Source organism: Eimeria acervulina, genomic scaffold, assembly GCF_000499425.1.
Source record: "Eimeria acervulina Houghton genomic scaffold, Eah_scaff42, whole genome shotgun sequence".
In the NCBI taxonomy this organism is placed as follows: domain Eukaryota; phylum Apicomplexa; class Conoidasida; order Eucoccidiorida; family Eimeriidae; genus Eimeria; species Eimeria acervulina.
In genome coordinates, this window is record NW_013547332.1 from 31,257 (window position 1) to 52,879 (window position 21,623).

Here is a 21,623-nt window from a genome sequence, read left to right on the forward strand (position 1 = left end):
ATGTCAAGGCCGCGAAAGAGGGGAGCCGAGCAAAGACATACAAGTGAAGTGGGTATTGGAAGCTTTCGCGCAAGAAACGACAGTAGACAGCCTGGCCCTCCGGCAGCCTTGACCAGTCGGCGGGCGCTTTTGGGAGCCTCACACAGACTTCAGCCGGAAAGGCGAGCCTTTGTGGGAATGCACCAGCGCAGGCGCCAAACTGGCATATCAGTGGTACGACGGCCCCCAGTTCTGACGGATAATGCACACTGTGTTGCACTGAAGGACGCTGGTTCCAGCAGGGGCGATCAAGGATATTGGAGGGGCGTGAAGCGCTCATATGCTGACGACGAAGCAGAAGGGGAAACACTCTTGTGGGGGTGCAGTGTGAAAGCATCAAGTGATCAAAAGGGGATCCAGAAGCTCCGGGGAAGCAATGACCCAGTACCTCAGGAGGCTACTTGCAGAGACCTGAATGAAACAGCTGGAGCCGCTGTTGGCCGGCAACGCGGAAGCCATTTGTTGATCACGGGGAGTTCGTTTCATAAGATACACCGCAATTACGAATCTGATGGCGCTGAGGAGGCCGAAATCCGTGCTGAAATCTTAAATGGCGTCCGCCAGCTACTTCGAGACGAGTCGGAGATTGATTGCCTGGTACGGTTGTGCGCTCTCTTGAAGGAAAAGAATATTGCATTGTTAGAGCGTGCTATTCACCGCAGGGGCGTTGAAGAATGCGCAGAACTACTGGAGGAAACTTTGGTAAGTGGAACTGCAGTTTTCTTGCAAACGCAGGGGCACGTGCGGAACTGGAATAATTAGCTAGAGCTCACATGTGGCGCTGGCACTGTGCATTTGCTATATGCATATGTTTATGCTGCCACAGCAACTTGAATCCAAAGGTGGGATGCTGACCAAGGACGGGCGCCGTCGCACACCAGGAGGCGTTTTTTTGCGTCTTCTACAGGATCGGTGAGCGAACCAGGCAAGGAAGCTCTCTTATGGCTTGTCTACAACAGTACTTCCGTTCATGATGCTTTCAGAAAAGCAAAATCACAGGATATTACGAAGTATACGCACGCAACGGTTTGATACCTAGTCAATGCTAGCTGTACGTACCTCCCTATATATTGTTACTGGATACAGGACCAGACCATGTGTGTCCACCGATACAGGATTCCTCGAGACGACAAGAGATTCATATGGGATGAGCAAAACAGGGAGCAAAGGAGGCTTAAGCGACAGCGAATCCGCAGACAAAGAACTTCACAAGGGGAACTATGGTCACATATGGAGAACCGGGACGTAGCTGTGCCGCCGACACCAACGCGGCGCGAAGTCGCGCTGCCGTTGTGCGAGGAGCGAGAGCCTGGGGAGCTTGATGTTGCTGAAATTCATGCTCTTGATTAACAGCTAGAGTAGGCCAACGACTGCCCCTACACTGCGCAGCGCACAAACGAATGAGCATCCTCCAGTGCCCCCGATGCTGGCTAGTGTTTCCTCTTCATAGGCGGCAGCAGCATTCGATGGTGAAGGTACGGCCCACCAACCGTCGGTGAGGCGAAACGATTTAAGTAGTGCAATCGCACGGAAGCAGATACTCGCAACACCAATGTAGTGCACTGGCACCGATGCCCCAGCACAACGGGCTGGGCGGGTTTTAGCTGATATGGTGCTCGATTTAGGACGATGAGCAGCTGGACTTGTGCGACTATGGTTTCCTGTTGCCATGCAAGAACAGACCCATTGTGGGAATCGTGTAGAAAATACGACTGAGTGTAACTGTGCAACTGACTTAACAGTTACCGCTTTGAGCGCAAAAGTGAAGCCACCAGTAGAAATGGCACAAGCCGTAAACATTCAGAAACGCTAGTTTGGCGAAGTTTAACCAAGGCACTCGACGGCAAATTTCACCAATATCCGGTATCATGCCCTCGTTAGCTGTCGTATTAAACTTTTGGAGATGTCAATTGCTCACAAAAAAAAATCACAACTGGCCACAGGCTAAGTCAGTTTCTGTGCACCATGCTATCTCGCGACGTTGCCTTTCGGTGGTACAGGAGTTCTCTTGTCAGATGCGTGAGTGACTTGACCAACAGCAAAGCACCAAGGAACATGATTGGGTACTCAGCCGCTCCAATTACCTGCGACCGCACAAAGGTCAAATGAATAAGAACACAGCAGACTATCCACTCCTTGCTCACTCGAGGCAGCACTCCGTGACGCACGCTTTTCTCTCGAAAGCAGGTCAACGTGGCGCGCTCTCCGTTATTCTACAGACGATTATGGTCATGATATATTAGGCTATACGGCCTCATGCGCTCACCGACAACTTCTTTCCGGGAAGGCTGGACTGCGCGAACGCCAAGGCAGCAGAGAGGGCTAACGCCATATTTAAAATTGCTCCGGTTACAGAAATTTCTGCCTCCAACCTGCGGATGCCCACAACTACAGGTACATGTTCAAAAAACAAACGGGTGCCAGAGGCACGCGCCCCACATAATATGCACGGTGGGGTGGGCATTCCGCGGGACGCCTGAGTCGACCTGAACTGGGTTTCTCCTGGGAAAGCCGATGAGCGGTCATCCAGCGCCTTCTCCCGTGCCTTACCGGACTGCTCGGCTGTTGATACGCTTCGCAATGCGAAATTTCGGGTTTCCAAAGAGGGTGAAAAGTAGACACGCTCCCATTCCGAAAGATAGTAGTGTGATCAGCCCATTCGAAGCATCCCTCGGAGCAAGTACCTTTCCTGTATAGATGCTGAACGCGCTCATTGCAGTCGCGCAGACCCCGCAGCCAAACTCACATATTGCCAGAAGGAGGATGCACACTGAGTCGCGGCCGTTAGATGCGCCTGCAGAGACGCAGCGGGAAGCACAGTAGGCTATGATGAAGACTTCGGTAGACTTCAGCAGAACCATGGGATGTTCAGTTCACACAACCCCCCAGGATAGTGTTTAAGGCACACACCTTGGTTTGCCTTCCCCACAGAGCTAAGCATCCAAAGCAAGCAGATGGGGGGGGCGACGAAGAAAAGGTGAAATTCCCAAGCAAAAAGAAGAAGGAAAACACGCTGAAGACGGTGCGGCATCCAAGGGTAACCCAGACCAGGCCTGTAAACTCATGCAGACTCCACGCACGTCCTTCCATTTTGCACCACTGATCGCAGCAGTCGACAATTTGGTGGTCGCCTTAATGCTCGTTTCTACATAAAAGGTGATGCGTGGATAGTGCTGCGGAATTTTGGGGTGACGAACACACTTGAAGCAGAAAGACGCCACGACTAAACCAAGAAGGAGACCCACACCCAAGTTGAATACCAACAAGTACTGAGCGTTTCGGATATATTTCCTCCTTTGGGCTGCTTCCTTCCACGAAGACACGCTGTTGAGGTCTACAGTTTCTGCAGCTGCACTGCCGTCCTCAAGCAAGTGTGCGTCGGCATCTACATCCTGCATATTGCTCATCATCACTTCTCACAGCTCCTCCTTGCTCAGGCTTCCACGGTGTAATATCCTGTACAAAGAAAACGGCTATTTGACTATGTCGTGCAGAAACTGTGCAGTGTTTGATGGAAGCGATTCAGAAACGCGTCCTTCGAAACCATAGACAAGACAGTACAGTGCAATATTTCAGCAATGAAAATGCCGCAACCATCCACATGCTATTGTTGTAGAGTCCCAGGAGAGCGCAAAGTATGCCTTCCTCATGAGGTAACCGGTGGCTCGCTGCAGCCGAATGTCCCCACAATCTCGTGCTTTGAGGGTTCCGCAAAAGCCCCTGGTGTGTCTCATGGACTTAAGTCAGTGCGATATGAGTTGAGTTGAGATCCTCATCCGAGCGCAGGCATGGGCAGACTAAAATTTAGCGGCGAGTTTTGACATCAGACGCTACAAGCGCGCATACGATACTAAACTTCTTGACTTTGCAATTTTCGACGAAAATGGATTCATCAAGCTAAATGAATGTGGATGGTGCGCTAAGAAGTTTTCAATGACAATCGGAGCATTTGGTGACAACCGCCTGACGGGCCCTAGCACCGCCTCGCCATGGGATGTTCGAAAACTTCCGTGCGGCAAATCTTGCCGCCGGCCCCTCAATCCAGATGTGTACAGCTTCAAAACGTAACTTTCTAGCTAGCTTCTTGTTGAAAATGTTAAAAGGGGCATAAGCCATCGCACTTGCCTTTTCCGGTACGTGAAACTAAGGTCCATGTGGCTTTGTCGCTCTCAGCGACGGAGCGTAACCGTGTAGCCTTGAAGCATGCACAATCAAAACTGTCTGCTCTACCGAGATTTACAGTTTGCATTGTTCATGAAAACTGTGATTGTCGATAGATGCTCACAGTCCTGCGAGTTTCACCTAGGTTGCGCTACGTTGCACTGAACTCTCTCAGGCGCCCGTAGGCCACCTTTTCTGTGCACGTGGGTTGTAGCCGTGGCACCGGTAATTTTTCCGGGCATTGCATCAGACTCGGAGAAGCTCAACCATATAAAGTTGTCCTACTTGATTCTGCAGAATTAGTAGGTGTCCGAGCATCCGCTTGCAAACACAGCCGGCTCCACGCTAGTGCGGGTGCGTCTCGTCATCTCTTGGACCAGAGGGAAAGGCGGAGAGGCCCAGCATTGTTATTTTTCCGTTCCCCGTTCGTGAGTTATACAACCCGTCATATCAGAGCAGCTCCACTTGAACTGGTTGGGGCGCGTTTAATCTGCTTGGTTCTTTGCATTTCTGCTGCCTGTTGTTGTGTGCACTGTTGTAAGGGCAAGGCAAACAGCTGCAATTGTTCACTGGGCCGCAAGCACAATGGGAGGCATCCAGCCTCCTCTGAATCCCCAAAGCATCAACATCTCGCTACGAATAGGCTCATCTACACGAGTGACCAAAGCAAGATTGGTGACCTTCAATGAAAAGCCGCGCCCGGGGTATATAGAGCATGTTGCTGCAGAACAATAAGTTACGTGAACTAGCATCTGACAAGGGTATACTGTTGGCCATCTCCGGGAAGCTCTAGTACTTGCGGAACCTGTCGTCTTTACGGAGAAGCACCTCCCTTCGATTCAGCGGCTGTAAAGCCCATCCTACACATCTGCGATTCACAACGTATTGTTCCATTTAGCCGATACAACTTAAAAATTGCAATAAAGTAGTCTACATCCATTGCAGCTGGCCGCTGGAACTGCCGCCAACAGAAGCTAGTAGCAAATACTACTCAGGTGCCGTTCAGCAGCTAAATGCTGAGCACGATTTTTGAGGATCGGGGGACCGATGAGATGGGCTCTGTAGAAAGGCCGGACTGAGTAGCAACTCAGTACATATCTAAGCTTTAAGTAGGTTGTAAAGTGTTTGCAAGCGCGTTAACCCGAGAACGAATATCAATAGGTTCCTGCCAGCGCGCGCGAAACTGTCATTGCTGGTTAGCACTCCTACGCCCTTTCCAGAGTGTGCGAATCCACTACGAACAAGTCACCACGTTTAAAGCAGGCCGCCGGACATCTTTTATCGCAGCCTCTTGTTCATGGTTCCTATGATTATTTCATGCATTTCCGATACCACGCAGGCAGCGGCTGGTAGCCCTACGCTACCAGCCGCTGCATTTTTCGTTGCCAACTGCCAGATCCAAAAACGGATTATTAGGCAGTGTGTTCTCGTGTAAATTAGGGAGGCGAGGGAGCATGGGGTCGACAAGTGCAATGTTTTTTTGCATAGCCGTTACCAATAAGGGAGGAAATCAAACCAAGGTGGTGGGTTCTGCTGGGTCTGGAGAGGCAAATCCGGCAAAAAATACTGCTTACAAAGCCCGTTTGGCCGATAGGCCCCTGATCGTTTACTATGCATGGGCGTGCTCCAGAAGGCACAAGAAAGCTGGAATCCCCTTCAGTCATGATCCTCACCGGGAGCCCCCTAAGTTTCCATGCATTCATCGTAAATAACCAGGCTACGCTTCTGCTGTAACGGAATCAGGCGAACGGATAAGCTGGGCATTTGTGCGATGTGTATCCACGGCAACATGAGCGCTGTCAGAGAGTCTGTCTGGTGTTGAACTTGATATGAAGTTCACTGGTACATCTTCCAAAATTTGTTCAGATCTAGGCAGGTTCTGCAGCAAGCCGGGCCCCAGAGCATTCCTCGGCTTTCGCTGGTGAAGTGCCGGAAAAGAAAGGGCTTACTCCTCGTTTGAAGGCCTATTTGTACACCAGCAGATGGACCTGAACACCCGATGCGCTTCTGTATTGACCCCGCCAAGACCACCAAAGGCATTGTCTCTCTCTTTGCTAAACGGTGCTATACGAAACAAGATTGGGAAGCATAAGTCCCTACAAAGAAAGAGGCGCTCAACTTAGAGAAGAAGCACCATTACATCATATCGCAGTTGCGCAGCCTGAAGCCTAATCTTTAGGGTTTCGAGGGTGCTCCAGATAACACTTTGTTGTTGCCCTTTAAACGTTTTGCCGTGTACCGTGAAGCAGCACTGTTCAGCCGCCTACGCCACCTAAACATCGTTATCAAAGGCCTGAAAGACCTTCGCCAGCTTTGTCAGTGATCGATGATCAGTTTGAACAAGGAAAAGACTACACTACGAGAATGCCGAAATTGCTGTGCATCTCACCAGAACAATTGCAGCTAGTTCTCCAGAACCCGATATTTTCCTCGACACGCAGTGAATAGCGGGAGATTGCTTTGGGTCCTAGCCAACCTGTCAGCTTGATGGGAGGGCATGGCACCAACCAATCCCTGTATCGCTAGCTCCGGTCATTAGGAAGCAATGCTCGTAGAAATACGGAAAGTACTTGAGACCACCTCAGAAGGTTGGTGAGCCTCTTGACGAACTCAATTTCTGCCCGTCCAAGGAAGTACTGTCTCGCATTGCCCACCCAGCGTTGCACGCTACTCGGCATCTGGCTTCTATGCTCATGGCCACCCCTAGATAAGCATAAGGGCGCAGCAGATCCCGGGAGGAAGTAGGGGTAGTACGACTCGAGGCTGAGGCACTGTTGGGTTTCCGCATGAGTGTGCAGGAGTAGTGGCCACGTTGAAATAGTCTCCATCGCTGCCTGATTTAGTTCAACGCCTGGTACAGGTGCATTGAACCCGAAGAAGCTAATTGTTTGAGTGCAGGATTTCCGTACTTTCCCTTCAGCGCCCGCAGAGCAAGCCACTACCTGGTAAGGAAGACTCTGCAACAAGCCGGGATGGAAAACCGTCGCCAGTTTAAGCTGACGATATTCCGAATAAGTAACGCCGTACGCATCGTCTAAGGACATCGTCGTGGGCCATGCAAATCCGTTGGAACGTTGCATTGACATTGCCTTAATCAGCTAATTAGTTTTTCACGGCGAAGCGAAGGAGGAGCGTAATATGGGTATACACTTCGCTTCGGTTGGTACCACAAGCGAACGCCGTCGGTTTTAACAAGAAGCACAGCCCCATAAATATCTAAGGAGTAGGAATTCAATTCACGATGAAAACTAGAAGTTAAACATACAAGAGCAACTAATGAACAACGTGCTTGACCGGTAGGGCGTTGGGAGCGTGCTTCAGCAAGCATGCTGTTGAGAATCGGGTATGCGGCTTCCATTGACTCACACGCCATGCCCAAGATTGTTTCGCGGTGACGTGGTTCAGGCAGATCATCAGAAATAGAAACTTCTTGATCTAGCACGCTACCGGTCTCGTACCATGCTTTATTTTTTCAGATTCTGTCACAGCTTGTTCCCGCGCCTCCCCAGGGACGAACCTGTGTAACAGCACATCCTGTCAGGTTTGCATGGGCTGTATTTCGGTAAGAATGCTGAGAATGCTGCACTGCAAAGAGAGAGCCACAACTCTCGTGCTTTTCCTCCCACTAATCATGTGTAGCTTTTCAGTTAGGAGGGTCCCTGGCAGGGATCCCCGCGACTGTCATATCTAGACTGTTGGCCCATGCTGAGACATTTTTCACAAATAATTTTCTTGATAGATACGTTTTCGGTTGGATGGGTGGCGGGTGCGCCGTTCCAGTGCGACGAGCGTCCAGCCGTTGGTCCCCTCCCCGCCGAAGGGTAGGTGCTGATAAATCTCAATTTTTCAAGGAGAAAAAGATGCGAATCCGTGACAGACATTTTAATGAGGGTACAGAAGACATTTTCCCTCTTTTTTCTGGACAAAGCGCCTCCACGGCTAGGCAGTGATAAACATCAGATCGCCCTGCTGGGGACGTGGAGTTTTCGGCATGCGCCTACCCCTTTTAACCTTTCGGTCTTTTCATGTGTGGCGAGAGGCCGTGTTCTTAGCCGAGGATTGTCGTGAGCTACAAAAAAGCCAGAATCCCCCCAAGGCAGCTAAACTCCCACCCATTTTCTAGGCAGTGTGGGCACAGCGGCACTAGCAGCTGATGCTGGTACGGAGAGATGTCAGTTTCTCCTTTGTTTCAGCACGCCTTGCCGCAATTTTCGTTGCAATTCAAACCCAGATGCAAGCATACGCAAGCTCCATTTTGGTGCGTGCAGTGACAATGTAGAGAATTGTTAAACGCTTCTTTGGCGCTAAGGTGCCAACCTCCACCCATATTAACACGCATTTCTCCTCTTCAAAGAGATCACGCACACTCCTATAGGAAAGGCTCGGCTTCCCCTAAAGCACCGTTTGCAAGCAAAGCATGTACTGCTACAGAAATGCCTCCAAGCCACTTATAATGCATGTGCGAACATCATGCTCAATTTTTAAACCCATACTGAGCCTCCAGCAGCAAGCAGTGGCTGCAATGCACATATACCGTAGTGCTTGCACCTATTCTGACAGATTTGGGTAACAAAGGGTGCAGGATTGGGAGCGCTTTGGAGCCCGAAGGCGACAAGTTCGAGAAGAGCTAGCTAATTCTGGACAGGCGTTCCACTGGAGGGATGCGCTTTCAAACATCTAGGGAAGGGCGTAGCTCTAAAGGGATACGGTACTAAGCACGACTAGTGGAGATAGGTGGCTGAGCATTCGAACAACTGGTGGGGGCTGTTAGCCTCTGTGAAAAACGATAGTAGAAAATATGATTAATACTGTCAAAATTAACACTACAATAGCAATTATGCAGTAGTAATGGCTTGTCCACGAACGTGTAGTCAGAACTCGACGTGTCATCCCGGAACCCCCCAGAGGATCCTAGCGGCGAAGAGGTACGCGCGCCTGTTGGTACTCTCACGGCGACATTATTTTCGCGGCGACAGGGACATTTTTTTCTCTCATTAAAATGACAAAATCGAGTCATTTACCATCTGCTGACTGAGAAAGCAAGGGAAACGGCAGTGCAACTCAGGGTGAGTGATCGATCATCCTTGTCGGCGGCTGGTTGGTCAGCCAGTCAGCGCGTTCAGACTGAGCTGTGTATGCTGAGCTCAGATCATAAGGCCAAACTCGGCAGAGCTTTCCCTTCTCCGGTCTTCCTACAATTTTGTTCATCTTCAAGCCCAGGGGTAGGACAAAAATTCCTGCAAACCGTGGAATCACAGCTCGGAACTACTCCAGACCGGCAATCTTTTGCTTCCCTTCAACGGAAATGTGCTCCAAGCCCTGCAAAGGAAGATATTTCCCTACCTGCTTGTACCTAGTTACAGTGGCTAGTCTTGTTGTTGGGAGCAATGCAGCATATGGGGAGCTGACCTCCACGGATGAAGCTCATCCACTAGGCTTGAGCCAGGTCTCGGATTTTTATTCTTTAGGGAAAAGCGGAGAGACATACCCCATCCAAGAGGTCTCAGATAGTCCTCTACATATACCTGAAGGTCATCCATCTCGCTACTCAGAAGGTCGTCTTCCTTTCCCTGCGAGCATTAAGAGCGTGCCGGTGCGGGAGGGTATGGTGGAGGAGCAAGCAAGCCCCCAGAGACCTCCTGAAGATGGTGCCCGGTCCATGGTGATCGCGGAAGCGTACGTCGTGAGGCCTATGACAGAGAGGCAACTCAAGCCGCCTGACAAGGCATTTTGGATTCAGAAGCTGTTGATTTTGGGCCTCATCATATGTTGGATCTTCATAGCTCACCGTGCAGTCGCCGAAGGCGTTTCTGATGGTTTGGGTCGTGCATTTTTGGCTGTTTGGACCGTAAGTCTGTTAATGTCCATTTTCAGGAGAACGCCAGAGCACTCTCATCTCATTATTGCAACTCCCGGCATGGATGACGCAAGGCATGCTGCCGTGAGTGCAAAGTCGAGGGAGTTTAGCCTGAGCAGAATCTTTGCCAACGCGTTAAGTGCGATCCTTGCGCTGATGCTTATAGTCATATTTGGACCATTGATCCTACTCATTACGGGGATTTTGTTAGCAGCGATGCTCGCTGCTGTTTTTGCCATAGCTCTGTGCCTCGCGCGGTAAGCGCCACCTCACCAAAATTGGGTGCCGCTGGCCACGGACTATGCTACCCAGCGGTGCATTCGGTGCCGCTTGCCACGGACTGTGCTGCCTAGCGGTGCACTGCATTGTCTTGGCAACGATAATTTTTTTGGACCTGTGTGCAATAGTACACATTAATTGAAGGAGTGGCGTATCTACGGCGCGAGCTTCTGCTTTGAGCGCGGTCGTCTAGCGCATTCTAGTGGAGTTTTTCTAGCTTTTGTACCGGCATTGGATTGGCTTGTTTTCATTAGGATGAACGATTTGAATGAGGAAGGATGTACAGCGGCAGCAGTAGTTACAGGTGGTATTTATGGTCAGGAGGATCATTAGCCACTTGGTTCATTTCTGTTGGAACTGTCGTTCCAGCGGGTAGAATGCGATTCGGAACGTGCCCGTGGAATTGCTTGAATTGGAGCTATGACATGAGAAAACATGCTAGATGAACAGATTCACTGAACAGTTCTGGCCGGCGAATGGTGGCAGTTGTTTGCTAGCCTGGGGTCTTCGAGTCATAATATCCTCCATCGATCAGGGACAGTGGTTGGAGGGACACTCAACTTTATTAGGCTAGGAAGCCAGCCGTCAGTCCTTGCAGGGCAGAAATACGTACGGGGCTAGGCTTTTTCCTGGCTCGAGAGCGAAATGAGCCCTTGATTTATTTGCACTTCCAGACGAATGCCGCTAATGTTCGGTGGGGGGTTAGGGAGGCCGTCCTACTTTTTGGGGTAACCAGACCTGCAATATTTGCCAATTTCTTCCAGCTAAGGTATCCCCCAGCTTGACAGCCACGAAGAAATCTACTTAATAAACGGACTCAGCATTCACTGGAAAATAGTGCAGTATAACCTTTAATAAGTGATCAAAATGTGCCATCTATTGTATATTCTCCACAGCTAGGTTTTGCAGGGCATTTCCAGCTGCCTGTCTGCGAAGAACTTCGTGGTTCTCTCAAATTAGGGAGCTTCCTGCAGGATAGCCACCTGCGAGCAGGGCTCCTCAAAGTAGTTCACAGCACTTAAGCGAATTATCGGTAAATGGGCGAGGCCGTCGTGCAGAACAGTTCGACTTCTTTATGTTCACTTGCAGGTAACGCCTCCTTTAATGGCCATCATGCTGCCTTGCCTTGGGGCATCTGTGATAATTGAGCACAAGCCAGCAAGCAAAGATGCTGGCTCTGAAGTTGTTGCACCCTACGGAGTGCTTGAGCATCATTTATTCCCAAAGCTTGAAAGTAGAGTGGACAATTTCCCTCTCACTGCTATGCAAAGATAATGCTAATGGTAGTATGCACCTCGTACTAATGGTACCATGCGCACTGGAAAGAAACCGATACATATGGCTATCCAGCTAATTATTGTGTTGTGTACCCTCCGCCACTTGTACTACAGTACTCTTTCTGATGGCAACTTTCTACAGTCACCGTTTCTGATGAGAGCTTCAGCCATTGACTTGCGGGCCATTCAGGAGCTTCTCACTACTTGAATGCGCAATTTGGCCATGCAATACTTGACGACGAAACGCCATATGGCAAGGATGCTCTAACGGGAGTTACAACGAAGTGCGCATTAGAAGGTTTTCATGCCTTGGAGATCGTCGAAGGAGAACCTCGCCCCACAACTTAACGCAAAAACCATTTCACACGGACGAGCCGATGTGCTCTTGACGGCCCTGTCCAGAACTTCCTTACCTCTCCTTATAAAGCTCTACTTTCAAGACTTTCCCGGCTCTGTGCTGCTCCGCTGGGCGGGCTACTGCATATTCAGACCTTTTCTGTGAACCCAAGGTCTACGATGTTACGATGCGCACCTGCCACAGTTTCCCTTCTTTTTATAGTTCTTTCCATGCGTGGAGCCACCCTGTTGTTGATTTGTCGAGTTGAGCGTGCTTCTCTCACTGCATAGAAGCAACGTACTGCCAATCCGTCGCACGCCCAGTCGTCCATCTTTCTGAAGTGGTTGACGATAACTGGATAGTGACAGCATGAGTAGGCGCGCCTCAACCGGGTAGGATTCCCCGCAGTCGAGTTGTCAGTATTGTTTACCACAAAGCCAGCAGAGAGTAATGCTAGCAAGTAGACATTTTCGCTCTTGCTTTTGACGACCCTGCCACATCATGGCAGCCATTGTGATGCCAGCACCCTACTCTCCAAGTCATTTCTTAGTGGCAGAGCTGATCCTTCTGCCGCACCGGGAAACGGACAACACCATTTCTGGAGCGACTTGAGAACATCTGATGGTGATGGGCAGTGTGGTGCAACAATATGCTACCACTTACGATAAGCCCAATGGGTTACTGGCTGCGCGTCGTAAATGCTCGTTTCTGAGAGGGAGAGAAGCTTGCAATATCTTCTCAGTCTAGAGGGTTCTTTTGTAATGCCAACTTCCAAAACTATGACGAATGGGGGTGACCAGGTAATAATGCACTTCAGATGGGTCTTGACGAGTTGCTGCCGCGTCATCATGCCTTCATACTCAGCTTGTTACTTGCCTGCGCTCTCTTCTTGGGCAAGGCTGCTGAATCTCGCAACACGCTGCCCTTGCTGGGCCTTCCACACCTTTGAAGTGGAATGCTGCGTGGCACCAGTGGTCTACGCGACCGCTGCGCTTATTCAACACAATCATGTTGCATACATTCCTGCTCTCTAGATCTAACTAATAGAAATCCGTGCAGCGACAATGCAGCTCATGCACTTAGCAACTCAGCTGGCAAATATGCGGTTGCTAGTCTCAGCACGACAGTGCCAGCTGTTGTAGGAATTCTAGGTTGCTAAGAATCGCCGCTCGTCTTTCTTGCCCTACAGTATATGCGCCCAGTGCGCTGGAACCGGGCAACCTGAGAAGAAGACTGTTGAAGAAATTGCATTTAAACCCCCGCACACTGTTGATGCCAAAGGAGTTGTATCGTGACTTCCCTACTAAAAACTACTGGGTGCCGTTCCCGGGAGGTGCTGCCAAAAAGGAAGACGCGGGCGCGTGTAACAGCGGCAGAAGTATGTTTAATCGGAGCTGCTGTCGCTGGTATCTTCCATCACCGCATCTGAGTCCTCCGTATGCGTGTCATCTTCACTTGTTGTGGTGTCTTCACTGGCGCTGGAAAGTTCTGAGGCATTACCATCATCAATGATGGGCTCTCCGGCAGGGGCTGCTGCTAGGCCCAAAGCTGTGGATATTTCACCAGCTGCGTTCTCCCTGCCATCTGACGAAGCTGCAGAACTATTCCGTTCAACCGGCTTTGCAATGAGGGCATTCGTTAAGCACGCAGACGCCGCTGGGCCCGTAGCGGCCTCGAGAAGAGCTGATGCTGCTGAATTTGACCTAGCCTCCGCTGCTCCAGAGCCATCTCCGTTCTTCTTCTTCTTCAGCGTGGGTACTTGACTCGCATTTGCCTGCGAAAGTCACAACCATCTCATGCAAGTGCTTGCGAGTTATTAGCATGCGATGCGCCGTTGCATGATCTGAGGTTCGCCTTTAGTGCCCTGCGTAATGCGAGAACTATCCCAGCACGGCTGAGGAACTTTTATCTGGTGTTACATGCAAAACCAAGCACGTGCAATCGGGCTCAAAGCATACGTTAGCCACTGGGTACTAACGCCGCAGTGCCACATCCTCACCTTAGTGAGTGCCACATGTTCTTCAGCCTCTCTATTAAATTCGACCCTGCAAGACATAGCGAATGACACCGGTTGAAAATGGCCAGGTGCCTCTTTCAGATTGCCGGAGCTTTTATCATCCTCGAAAATGCTTGGTCCCAGCATTGTATGTTCTGGGGCATTCTCCTGCTCTGCCTCAATTGCCTTGACCAGCATTGCATCAGGCACTGTCTTCAAATCCGCGTGGTGCGCCCAGGTGAGGAGATCTGCAGAGAAAACGCAAAGGTACATTCCCAATTCCATCCGTTATGCAGAGTCGGTAAACTCCTATCCAACTGTATACCGTTTTTAGTCTCCACTAGAAGAAAGAAAATCCAACATTTCCCATATGGCTCTCCAGTGCTGTCCAGTTCTATGATCAACTTGCCCAATCTTTCAAGATGGGATGCTAGGTCGTGGGACAAAAGCCACCAAGTTCTTTCTAACCATCTACACGAAAGGGACGTTGGTGAAAAAAGAGGTTCTAGCTTTCTCTTACCATCTTCTTCAAAGCCATCTGAGAGCTGTGGGACCATTCCCAGCGGTTCACTGTCTTCATCAGCTGCGCATGGTACTTCCACACGGCCTTCACAACTTTGCAGAACCAAAACTGCTTGTCCATAGTGACAAGCTCAAGCTGCTTGCAGTGCCCTTGCAAATTTTCTACTGCGCCTCCACCGGACAGGTAAATGCCTCGGCTGCATATTTCAAAGGTGTGGTTTCACAGGACTCAGCAGTGGCAGCGAGGTAAGCGGGCAGGGGGCAACCTCACGTTTACAGCGCTGACATTGAAGCATGTCGTGCGTATCAGATAGCGTTGAGCGGAGCTGAAATAAGTCTTTTACTATGTCGGTCGAAAGCCTGCACGCCAACAGAGTGATGCAGAGATCGAATGCCTGCCGAACGAAGCAGATGCAGGGGCGGCGGTGCGGGTCACGCGGGCAAAACGATGGCTTACGAGTCCTTTATTTGGTTTTCCCCTTCGCTGACAAGCATGGCACTCAGACCGTCTTTGCATATTTGCCTCTGTAAAAGGTGTCCACAATACAAGCGGCGTCCCTTATGGGAGTTGCGCGGCAAACTGCATCAGTTTAGTAGCATTCCACTTGCCATAATGCTTTGTGCATTAGGTCAGCTAACCTGGTAGATCTTCTCTTCAATGGTCCCCGTGCTAAAAAGTCGATAAATATAACACGTCTTCTTCTGGCCGTCTCTCCAAACACGAGCCAAAGCCTTGCAACACAATAATCCGCACGGTCCCCAGTGCAGCGGATCACCTTCGGCCACTTGCTCTAGCAGCCTGAGTCTAACAAGTGAGCGAAGGACTGCTGTCTTGCCTAGGCAACAAAGTTCTCCCTGGATAATGCAAGCATACCTGCTTGTCATTCGCCGGGTTCCAGTCTGGATCGAAAAGAACGAGACGGTTGGCGCCCACTAGATTAACGCCACACCCCCCAGCCTTGCTGCTAAGCAAGAACGCGAAGCTGGTAGCTGCCGAGCCACTAGGTTCGTTGAACTTCTGCGTACGTACGGTCCACATGCAAGGGTAAAAACACTGCGGTAAGCATACCAATCACCGAGAGGAGACAATATACAGAAGACAGCACCACGGAGCTGCCGTACGGTGATAAGGTCGTGGCGCTTCTTAATAGATGTCGAGCCGTCCAGGCGAACGCAAGGATATCCAGAATCCTTGCACAGCCGCTCAAATAAGTCGAGGGTTTGCGTGTAGTTACTGATGAGGACGACCTTGTCGCTCGTATTCACGCGAATGGCATGCAGTAATCTGGTGGAAACAAACCGCGCAAACTGCAAAATAGTTGAACTCACTGGCACCAACACCAATGCCACGGGAGCCGGGCATGCACACTTGCACCATACTATACTGACGGTAGAGAAGAACACTGACACACACAAGCATCGTAAGGGTGGTAGGGCTTGCTTGGCTTGCAGTCTGCAGACCGCCCGCAACAGTGTGCAGGCGTTCCTTTGTCACTCTGCCATATACACTAGAGCATTGACGCTCGTGTAATGTGGAGGGGAAAATGGCACAAACTGAGCACTCGCCTTGCAAGAAGCAGCATCTTTCCAGACATATCGGGCCGGATTGACCGAACACGGGCCTTTGTGCCCTCTATATCTAGCTCATCAAAGAGCTTTGCGCACTTCTCGAATCCCTTCAGAAGACAGGGACAGCGGAGCAGTAACACAAGTACATTCCTTATTGCAGTCACAGGTAGATCAGTGCCCAAAGTTCCTCTAAGCACTTCTCGGAAATGCAGGCTGAGGATGAATATACTGCAGGCAATAAAACTATGTACAAGCGCATTAGGCAATTGTGATCGGATGGATGCGCAAGCATGAAACACCTTAGTGCACCATTCAGGAAGAGGCATTGGTATTTCCAGAGGCAACAGTGGGTGAAAGGCATAGCATGCAACACTACGTCTGTTAAATTCGCTTACCGTGAGGAGCAGAGACTGGTTTTTAACAAGTGTGGGATGGTTACAAAGCTTCATCAGTCCTTGTATTGATGATAGGACCCTCCCGGTGACAGCCGAAGATCCACCGCCCCCATCTGCGTCTAAGAGCTTTCTGCAGCTAAGTATCAGGCCAAAAGCACCAGCAGGGGGCTAGACTATTCTACAATACATCGCTTTCAAAATAGGTGTGGCCCACAAGGTAGCACAGCTTAATTGTTCCAAGGGGCATCAAAAGGTGCAATGCCTTTCATTGATCCCGGCACCAAGGCCTGCCATTTCCGCTGCCGGTGACGAGCTTAACTCACCATTTGGACTTCAGAAATTCTTGGTAGAAGGCAACTTGCAGTGGCGTGAGGTTGCAGAACAAATTCTGTTTCATACAGGTAACACAAATGCCGGCGCTCCTACGAGTGCTACTAAGGACGCCTACACGCCTTCTCACGGGGCTACGCACTCATGTTTCGTGCACAGCAGGTTACGGCGAGAGCAACTCACGATGATGACCTTGGGGGGCAGTACTTTTGCAAGTAGGGCATTCGTGCGTCGAAGAATAAAAAGGTTCGTGATAGAAGAGAGTTCCGCTAGTCTTTCAGCTGCCAGTTCCTGTTCAAAATCCGTCGCCCCAGGCTCTCTTCCAACTAGAATAGGGGAAGCATACCGTCGACGAAATGTATGTGCATCCCCTAAACAAACGCGTGTCCTCGCAGCAAACGATGTTTCTCTTCCTTTGTATGTCCCTGCAGATCTAATGACGGCGATGATACGCAGACGCAATCGCGTATAATCATCGGCTTCACTGACTGGTGTATTTCGCTAGTGGCGGCTTTGGCTGATGTTCCGAGAAAGGCCAGACAAGCCTGAAGGGGCGTTTCTTAGAAACGTGCCGAGCAGTTACAGAGTCCTTACCAAGAACACTGGGGTTGCAGAGGGACACTAGGGAGTAAAACTCGTCCAAGTCATTTTGAATAGGAGTTCCACTGAGAAGGAGTCGGCGCTTGGCAGGAAGCTGGCTAATAGCGACGGATGTCTTCGTTTTGTCGTTTTTCAGACGATGAGCTTCGTCACAGATTATAAGATCAATTGGGACGGATGCAACACGATGTGCGTGAGCTCTGAATGTTTCGTAGCTTGCAATGAGCACGCGAGACTGCGAGCAAGCATGCAACGGAAAGCTTCGGCACCTGACCTTAACTGAACTGTATAGATGCCTGGTAAAACCGACCAGCCTACAAGCACATAGGGAAGGTATCTCCTGTTTCACGCGGGCAATCTTGAGGGCTCAAACTGCCTCGTGTGAGTCGTTAACACCCTACACCCTACGCTTCGAGTTGGAAGCTACTGGAGTTCGCAACCCAAAATTCAACGAGCTACCGGTCTATCGCAATGTTACAGGCCCTTACCCTAGTGAGTACAACGACAGCCATGCAATGGCAGCGTTCTCGTACCTGGCGATCATATTTGAAGCCTTCAAATTTCGAAACAACTTTGTCTTTGCAGCTGTCAGCTACAGCAGTGCATGGGCATCTCCCCTGTAGCCACTTCTGCAGCTCCGCGGCCCAGTTGTTAACAAGGGATGCAGGACACACTACCACGGCTCGCCTTGCAGCTAAGGCCATAACACATCAGATGCACAAACCCTCCACCCCCGGCTTGAAGCCAACGTCAATGTACTCACGGCACTTCCTAAAACTCAGCTTGTCCAGTTGTTCTTTCCGTGCACACATTTACGTGCATATAGGCACCTACTGAGCTTGCGTTGAAGCACCTGGTTCATGCATCTGTCGGCTTGCCTGGTACTACGTCAATTCCCTGCTCCAGAAGAGTCCAGAGGATTGTAATGCTTTGTAAAGTCTTTCCTAACCCCATATCGTCCGCAAGGATGCAGCCGCAGCCGTCGAATTCCTTGAGTCCCATTAGGCATTCAAATATAAAGCGCACGCCCTCCCTCTGATGTTCGCGGAGCCACCTACGTCCCGCATTAGGCAAACGGTACCAAGCAGCTGCAGCATACGGTGCTCCAGGCGAGTCTAATCTAACCCCCCGGAGAATATGTCACGGTCCATAAAATCAAGCGCCCTCTGTACCCCCCAAAAAATTGGTTGCTACGGCACTGGCAGGAGCTTCCTACAGATGACCGTCTCTCAGAGCAATGGGCCTACCTCGTCAGCATGGGGTCAACTTCCACTTTACGTTCGCCTACTTCCTTGGGTTCATAAAGAATAAGGGGCTCGCCAGCGGGGACTTCAGGTGCGGCTGCCGCAGAAAGAGGCGGAGGACTCTTGAATTGCTTGGTGTTGGTAAGGAAGCATGCAGAACGTTTCATGCGGATCCCCAACGTCTTGCGAAGGGACTCTTCGCTGCATCCTGCGAGCTCACACATGTCTTCTACTTCTCCGTTCAAGGACTATCTGGTATGTGATGAAATATACCCTTCTGAAAAAAGGGTATCCATTCACAGTGACTTCATGGGCCGTAACATCACCCTCCACATGTTGGGATGGAAAATCAGCGGCCCTTCATGGCTTGCCTGGATGATGTCCCTTTAGGGGGCTCTTGAAGGGCTTGAATAAAATAGAAGACCCGGCCTCGACCGTCAGAAGAGGCATTAATGGAGCTCTAATCAAGCACAGCGACATCCCAGCGGACTCTGCTCCTCGGCTGTGAGCCACATCCCCCTCCCTACGGACAGGAAGCATGGAAACACAGTAAAACTAGGTTTCGGGATACCATTCTGCTGACTTTCTGCATGCGGGGAAAGGAATTAATGACTTACGTCGGTTTGGGGTTGAGGACCCTCCGCATTGTGAAATTGAATCTCCCTGTTGAAAAGGTGGTGGAGCCTTCCGAGCACGAGTCGTCGATGCGCTTCGGCTCGAGCTGAACCGCTAAACGACCCTCCTGGACCCAACAGGCGGAAATGCAAAGAAAGAAACCGACTTCATTTGAAAGTCCGGCAAACGCAAAAAAGAGATAGGCCGAAGCCCCTGAGTCCCCTCGAGGTCTAAGCACTTTTACTGCTGCAGCAGAGCTTATCTGTTGCAATGAATTACACTACGTGTGATGCATTCTTATGGCTCTCAGCCTCAGTTGCAGACGCCAACCGTGCCACTATTCGCATGCCGACGGCGTTTCGGAAAAACAGTTGCGTGTCCCTTGCCTGGCTCCCTCATTTAAGACACGCCAGAAAGGCCAGAACTGCAATCTCTTTCTTTGCGTGAGGAGAAGTTGCCTAAACTAGAAGCTGTAGAAGAAGCCCGTGAAAGTGTTCCCTGCGCAACTGGTCATCCACAAAGCTGAGGGGGGAAAGTCGAACAGATATAGCCCATATTGCTTTCTTAATATATGGTTTTTGACAAAAGAGGGCTATTTTGTGTGAGGGGGTTCTTGAGAAACACTAGAGTTTGAAACTTGGGAAACACCATCGACCCCACCGACCCCTCTTGGCCCCTCAAACCACTGGGCAGCAAAACCACTGTAGTGATGCACGTAATTAGGGCCCTCAAGTAATTCATCTGCTGCTCCAAAATATCGAATTTTAGGCGGCAGACATTGATAGTAGACTTATCTTCCATATAGGCAACAGCAGCGGCCTGTCTCCCACGCTTAGGGGGGTGAACTAGCGGGATAAACATGACATGCACTAGGTGAAGGCTCAGCCCGCCAAATATAGCAACACAGCCCCGGCCATCAAATATTTACCTGGAAAATATAAAGAAATTAGTTGGAAGTGGGCCAGTTAGCTTCGAAGCGGCAGATTTTCCGCAACGGCTATACTGTCATGTGCTGGACCTGCTCTTGTAGCTTGGTCTGTCAGAGGTTTGTACGCAAATTCCTACTTGCATGCGGGACTGCTACTGAGGGCCAAGTGAGTTGTGCAGTTGTATGCGGTTTTAGTGAATGTGTGGAAGTAACGCTTCTGCAGGCGTATGTGTGCGGTTGACTTGGAGCAAGAATTGATGCAACGTGCGCAGCAGTAAATTGCAGGCTCTGCGCACCAACTCCAGGAGCGTGTGACCCTCTGCACAGCATTCCCGGAGACTGCAAGTGAGGTTAGCTGCTTTTGGGGGACAATTATCTGGCGTATTTTGTCTTCCCAGCTCACATTGGTGCTCGGCTAAGATAGAACAGTCTCGTCAGGCCGTCCGCCTCTCTCATCTAGGTGGCACACTGGTGCCACCAGAAATGGAAATAGGGGATAATTAGTACTCTCTAGTCATTCACAAATATTTCTTGGCGGACTAAGTACCTTGGAATTGTGCTGGTGAGCAGTGGCAATACGTATGGCCCTGAAATCCATAACTGCTCACGTGCGTCGAACCTGCCATAACGTCGTGTCTAAACTGATGGGAATTCCAAAGCAACTGAACAAGTCCTCCGTAGATACAGGAAGGAGGAATGTGCGCGCCACATTCTACAAACTAAACCTAATCGCTTTTCTGTCCTGCACTGTCATTGATGCCCATCTGACCTGGTGCCAACATACTGAGCATTCGCTGCGATCTTCTAACCGGAAAAAAACAGGCACATAATGGCATGCCCCGTTAGTACCCTAGCAGAACATGACTCTGGTGGACTACGGCAACAGATGATTTCCAGAACGCAGACAGACACGATTGTTGTGCCTTTGAAAGGCTCGGGTTTCAAGTACAACCCGAGCCTTTCAAAGACACAACAATCGTTTCTGAAACAAAATGAGATATCGTTGTTGGAAAAGCAGATCTACACTGTACTGCACATGGCTACACTGCAGATGCCGTGGCATTGTATCCTCGTGGAAGATAGTGGTTTGTTGCAATCTTAGTATATCCCGTCTGGAGCGGCGCTGCAGGTCTGGATAATAAGGGTGGCAGAACGCATCTGGTTTTTCGTTATTGCGGGAAGTATTGAGCAGCATCTCCGTTGCAGTCACCATTCCACAGGCAGGTTGGGTTTTCTCAAAAACTTACCCACCAGCATTTGCCAGCAACAGCACGGTAAATTAGAGCCACAGCCGAGGCCACTTGCTGTAGAGGCACAATCCAGGGGTCTTCCAAAAACAAGCAACAGAAAACTACCACGGATAGGACGCGAACCCAAATATCAAGCTACCGAAGCTCTACACAACTTAGCATACCCGTGCACGTCTCTTCATTCGCCGCGTGAACCTCTAGAAGGCCAACTTCTCCAGTTTTTT

General features: G+C 50.3%; 3 protein-coding genes across 3 annotated transcripts; 2 read left to right on the top strand and 1 right to left on the bottom strand.

Moving 5' to 3' along the window:
• On the top strand, positions 1-1,389 carry EAH_00008760 (hypothetical protein, conserved; the record flags this gene model as incomplete). Its single annotated transcript, XM_013392001.1, has 3 exons — positions 1-741; positions 866-951; positions 1,155-1,389. The coding sequence occupies 3 exons, from the start codon at positions 1-3 to the stop codon at positions 1,387-1,389; spliced, it is 1,062 nt and encodes a 353-aa protein (XP_013247455.1).
• An 8,116-nt stretch (positions 1,390-9,505) lies between these two features.
• On the top strand, positions 9,506-10,318 carry EAH_00008770 (hypothetical protein, conserved; the record flags this gene model as incomplete). The annotated part of the gene is made up of 1 exon (XM_013392002.1): positions 9,506-10,318. One exon carries the CDS (start codon positions 9,506-9,508, stop codon positions 10,316-10,318), a length of 813 nt encoding a protein of 270 aa, XP_013247456.1.
• Positions 10,319-13,334: 3,016 nt separating this feature from the next.
• On the bottom strand, positions 13,335-18,830 carry EAH_00008780 (DNA repair protein rad54, putative; the record flags this gene model as incomplete). Its single annotated transcript, XM_013392003.1, has 15 exons — positions 13,335-13,724; positions 13,950-14,194; positions 14,467-14,529; positions 14,746-14,828; positions 14,926-14,993; positions 15,343-15,486; positions 15,591-15,753; positions 16,080-16,144; positions 16,433-16,568; positions 16,756-16,820; positions 16,946-17,133; positions 17,357-17,658; positions 17,822-17,851; positions 18,312-18,482; positions 18,610-18,830. The coding sequence occupies 15 exons, from the start codon at positions 18,828-18,830 to the stop codon at positions 13,335-13,337; spliced, it is 2,334 nt and encodes a 777-aa protein (XP_013247457.1).
• Positions 18,831-21,623: the final 2,793 nt, after the last annotated feature.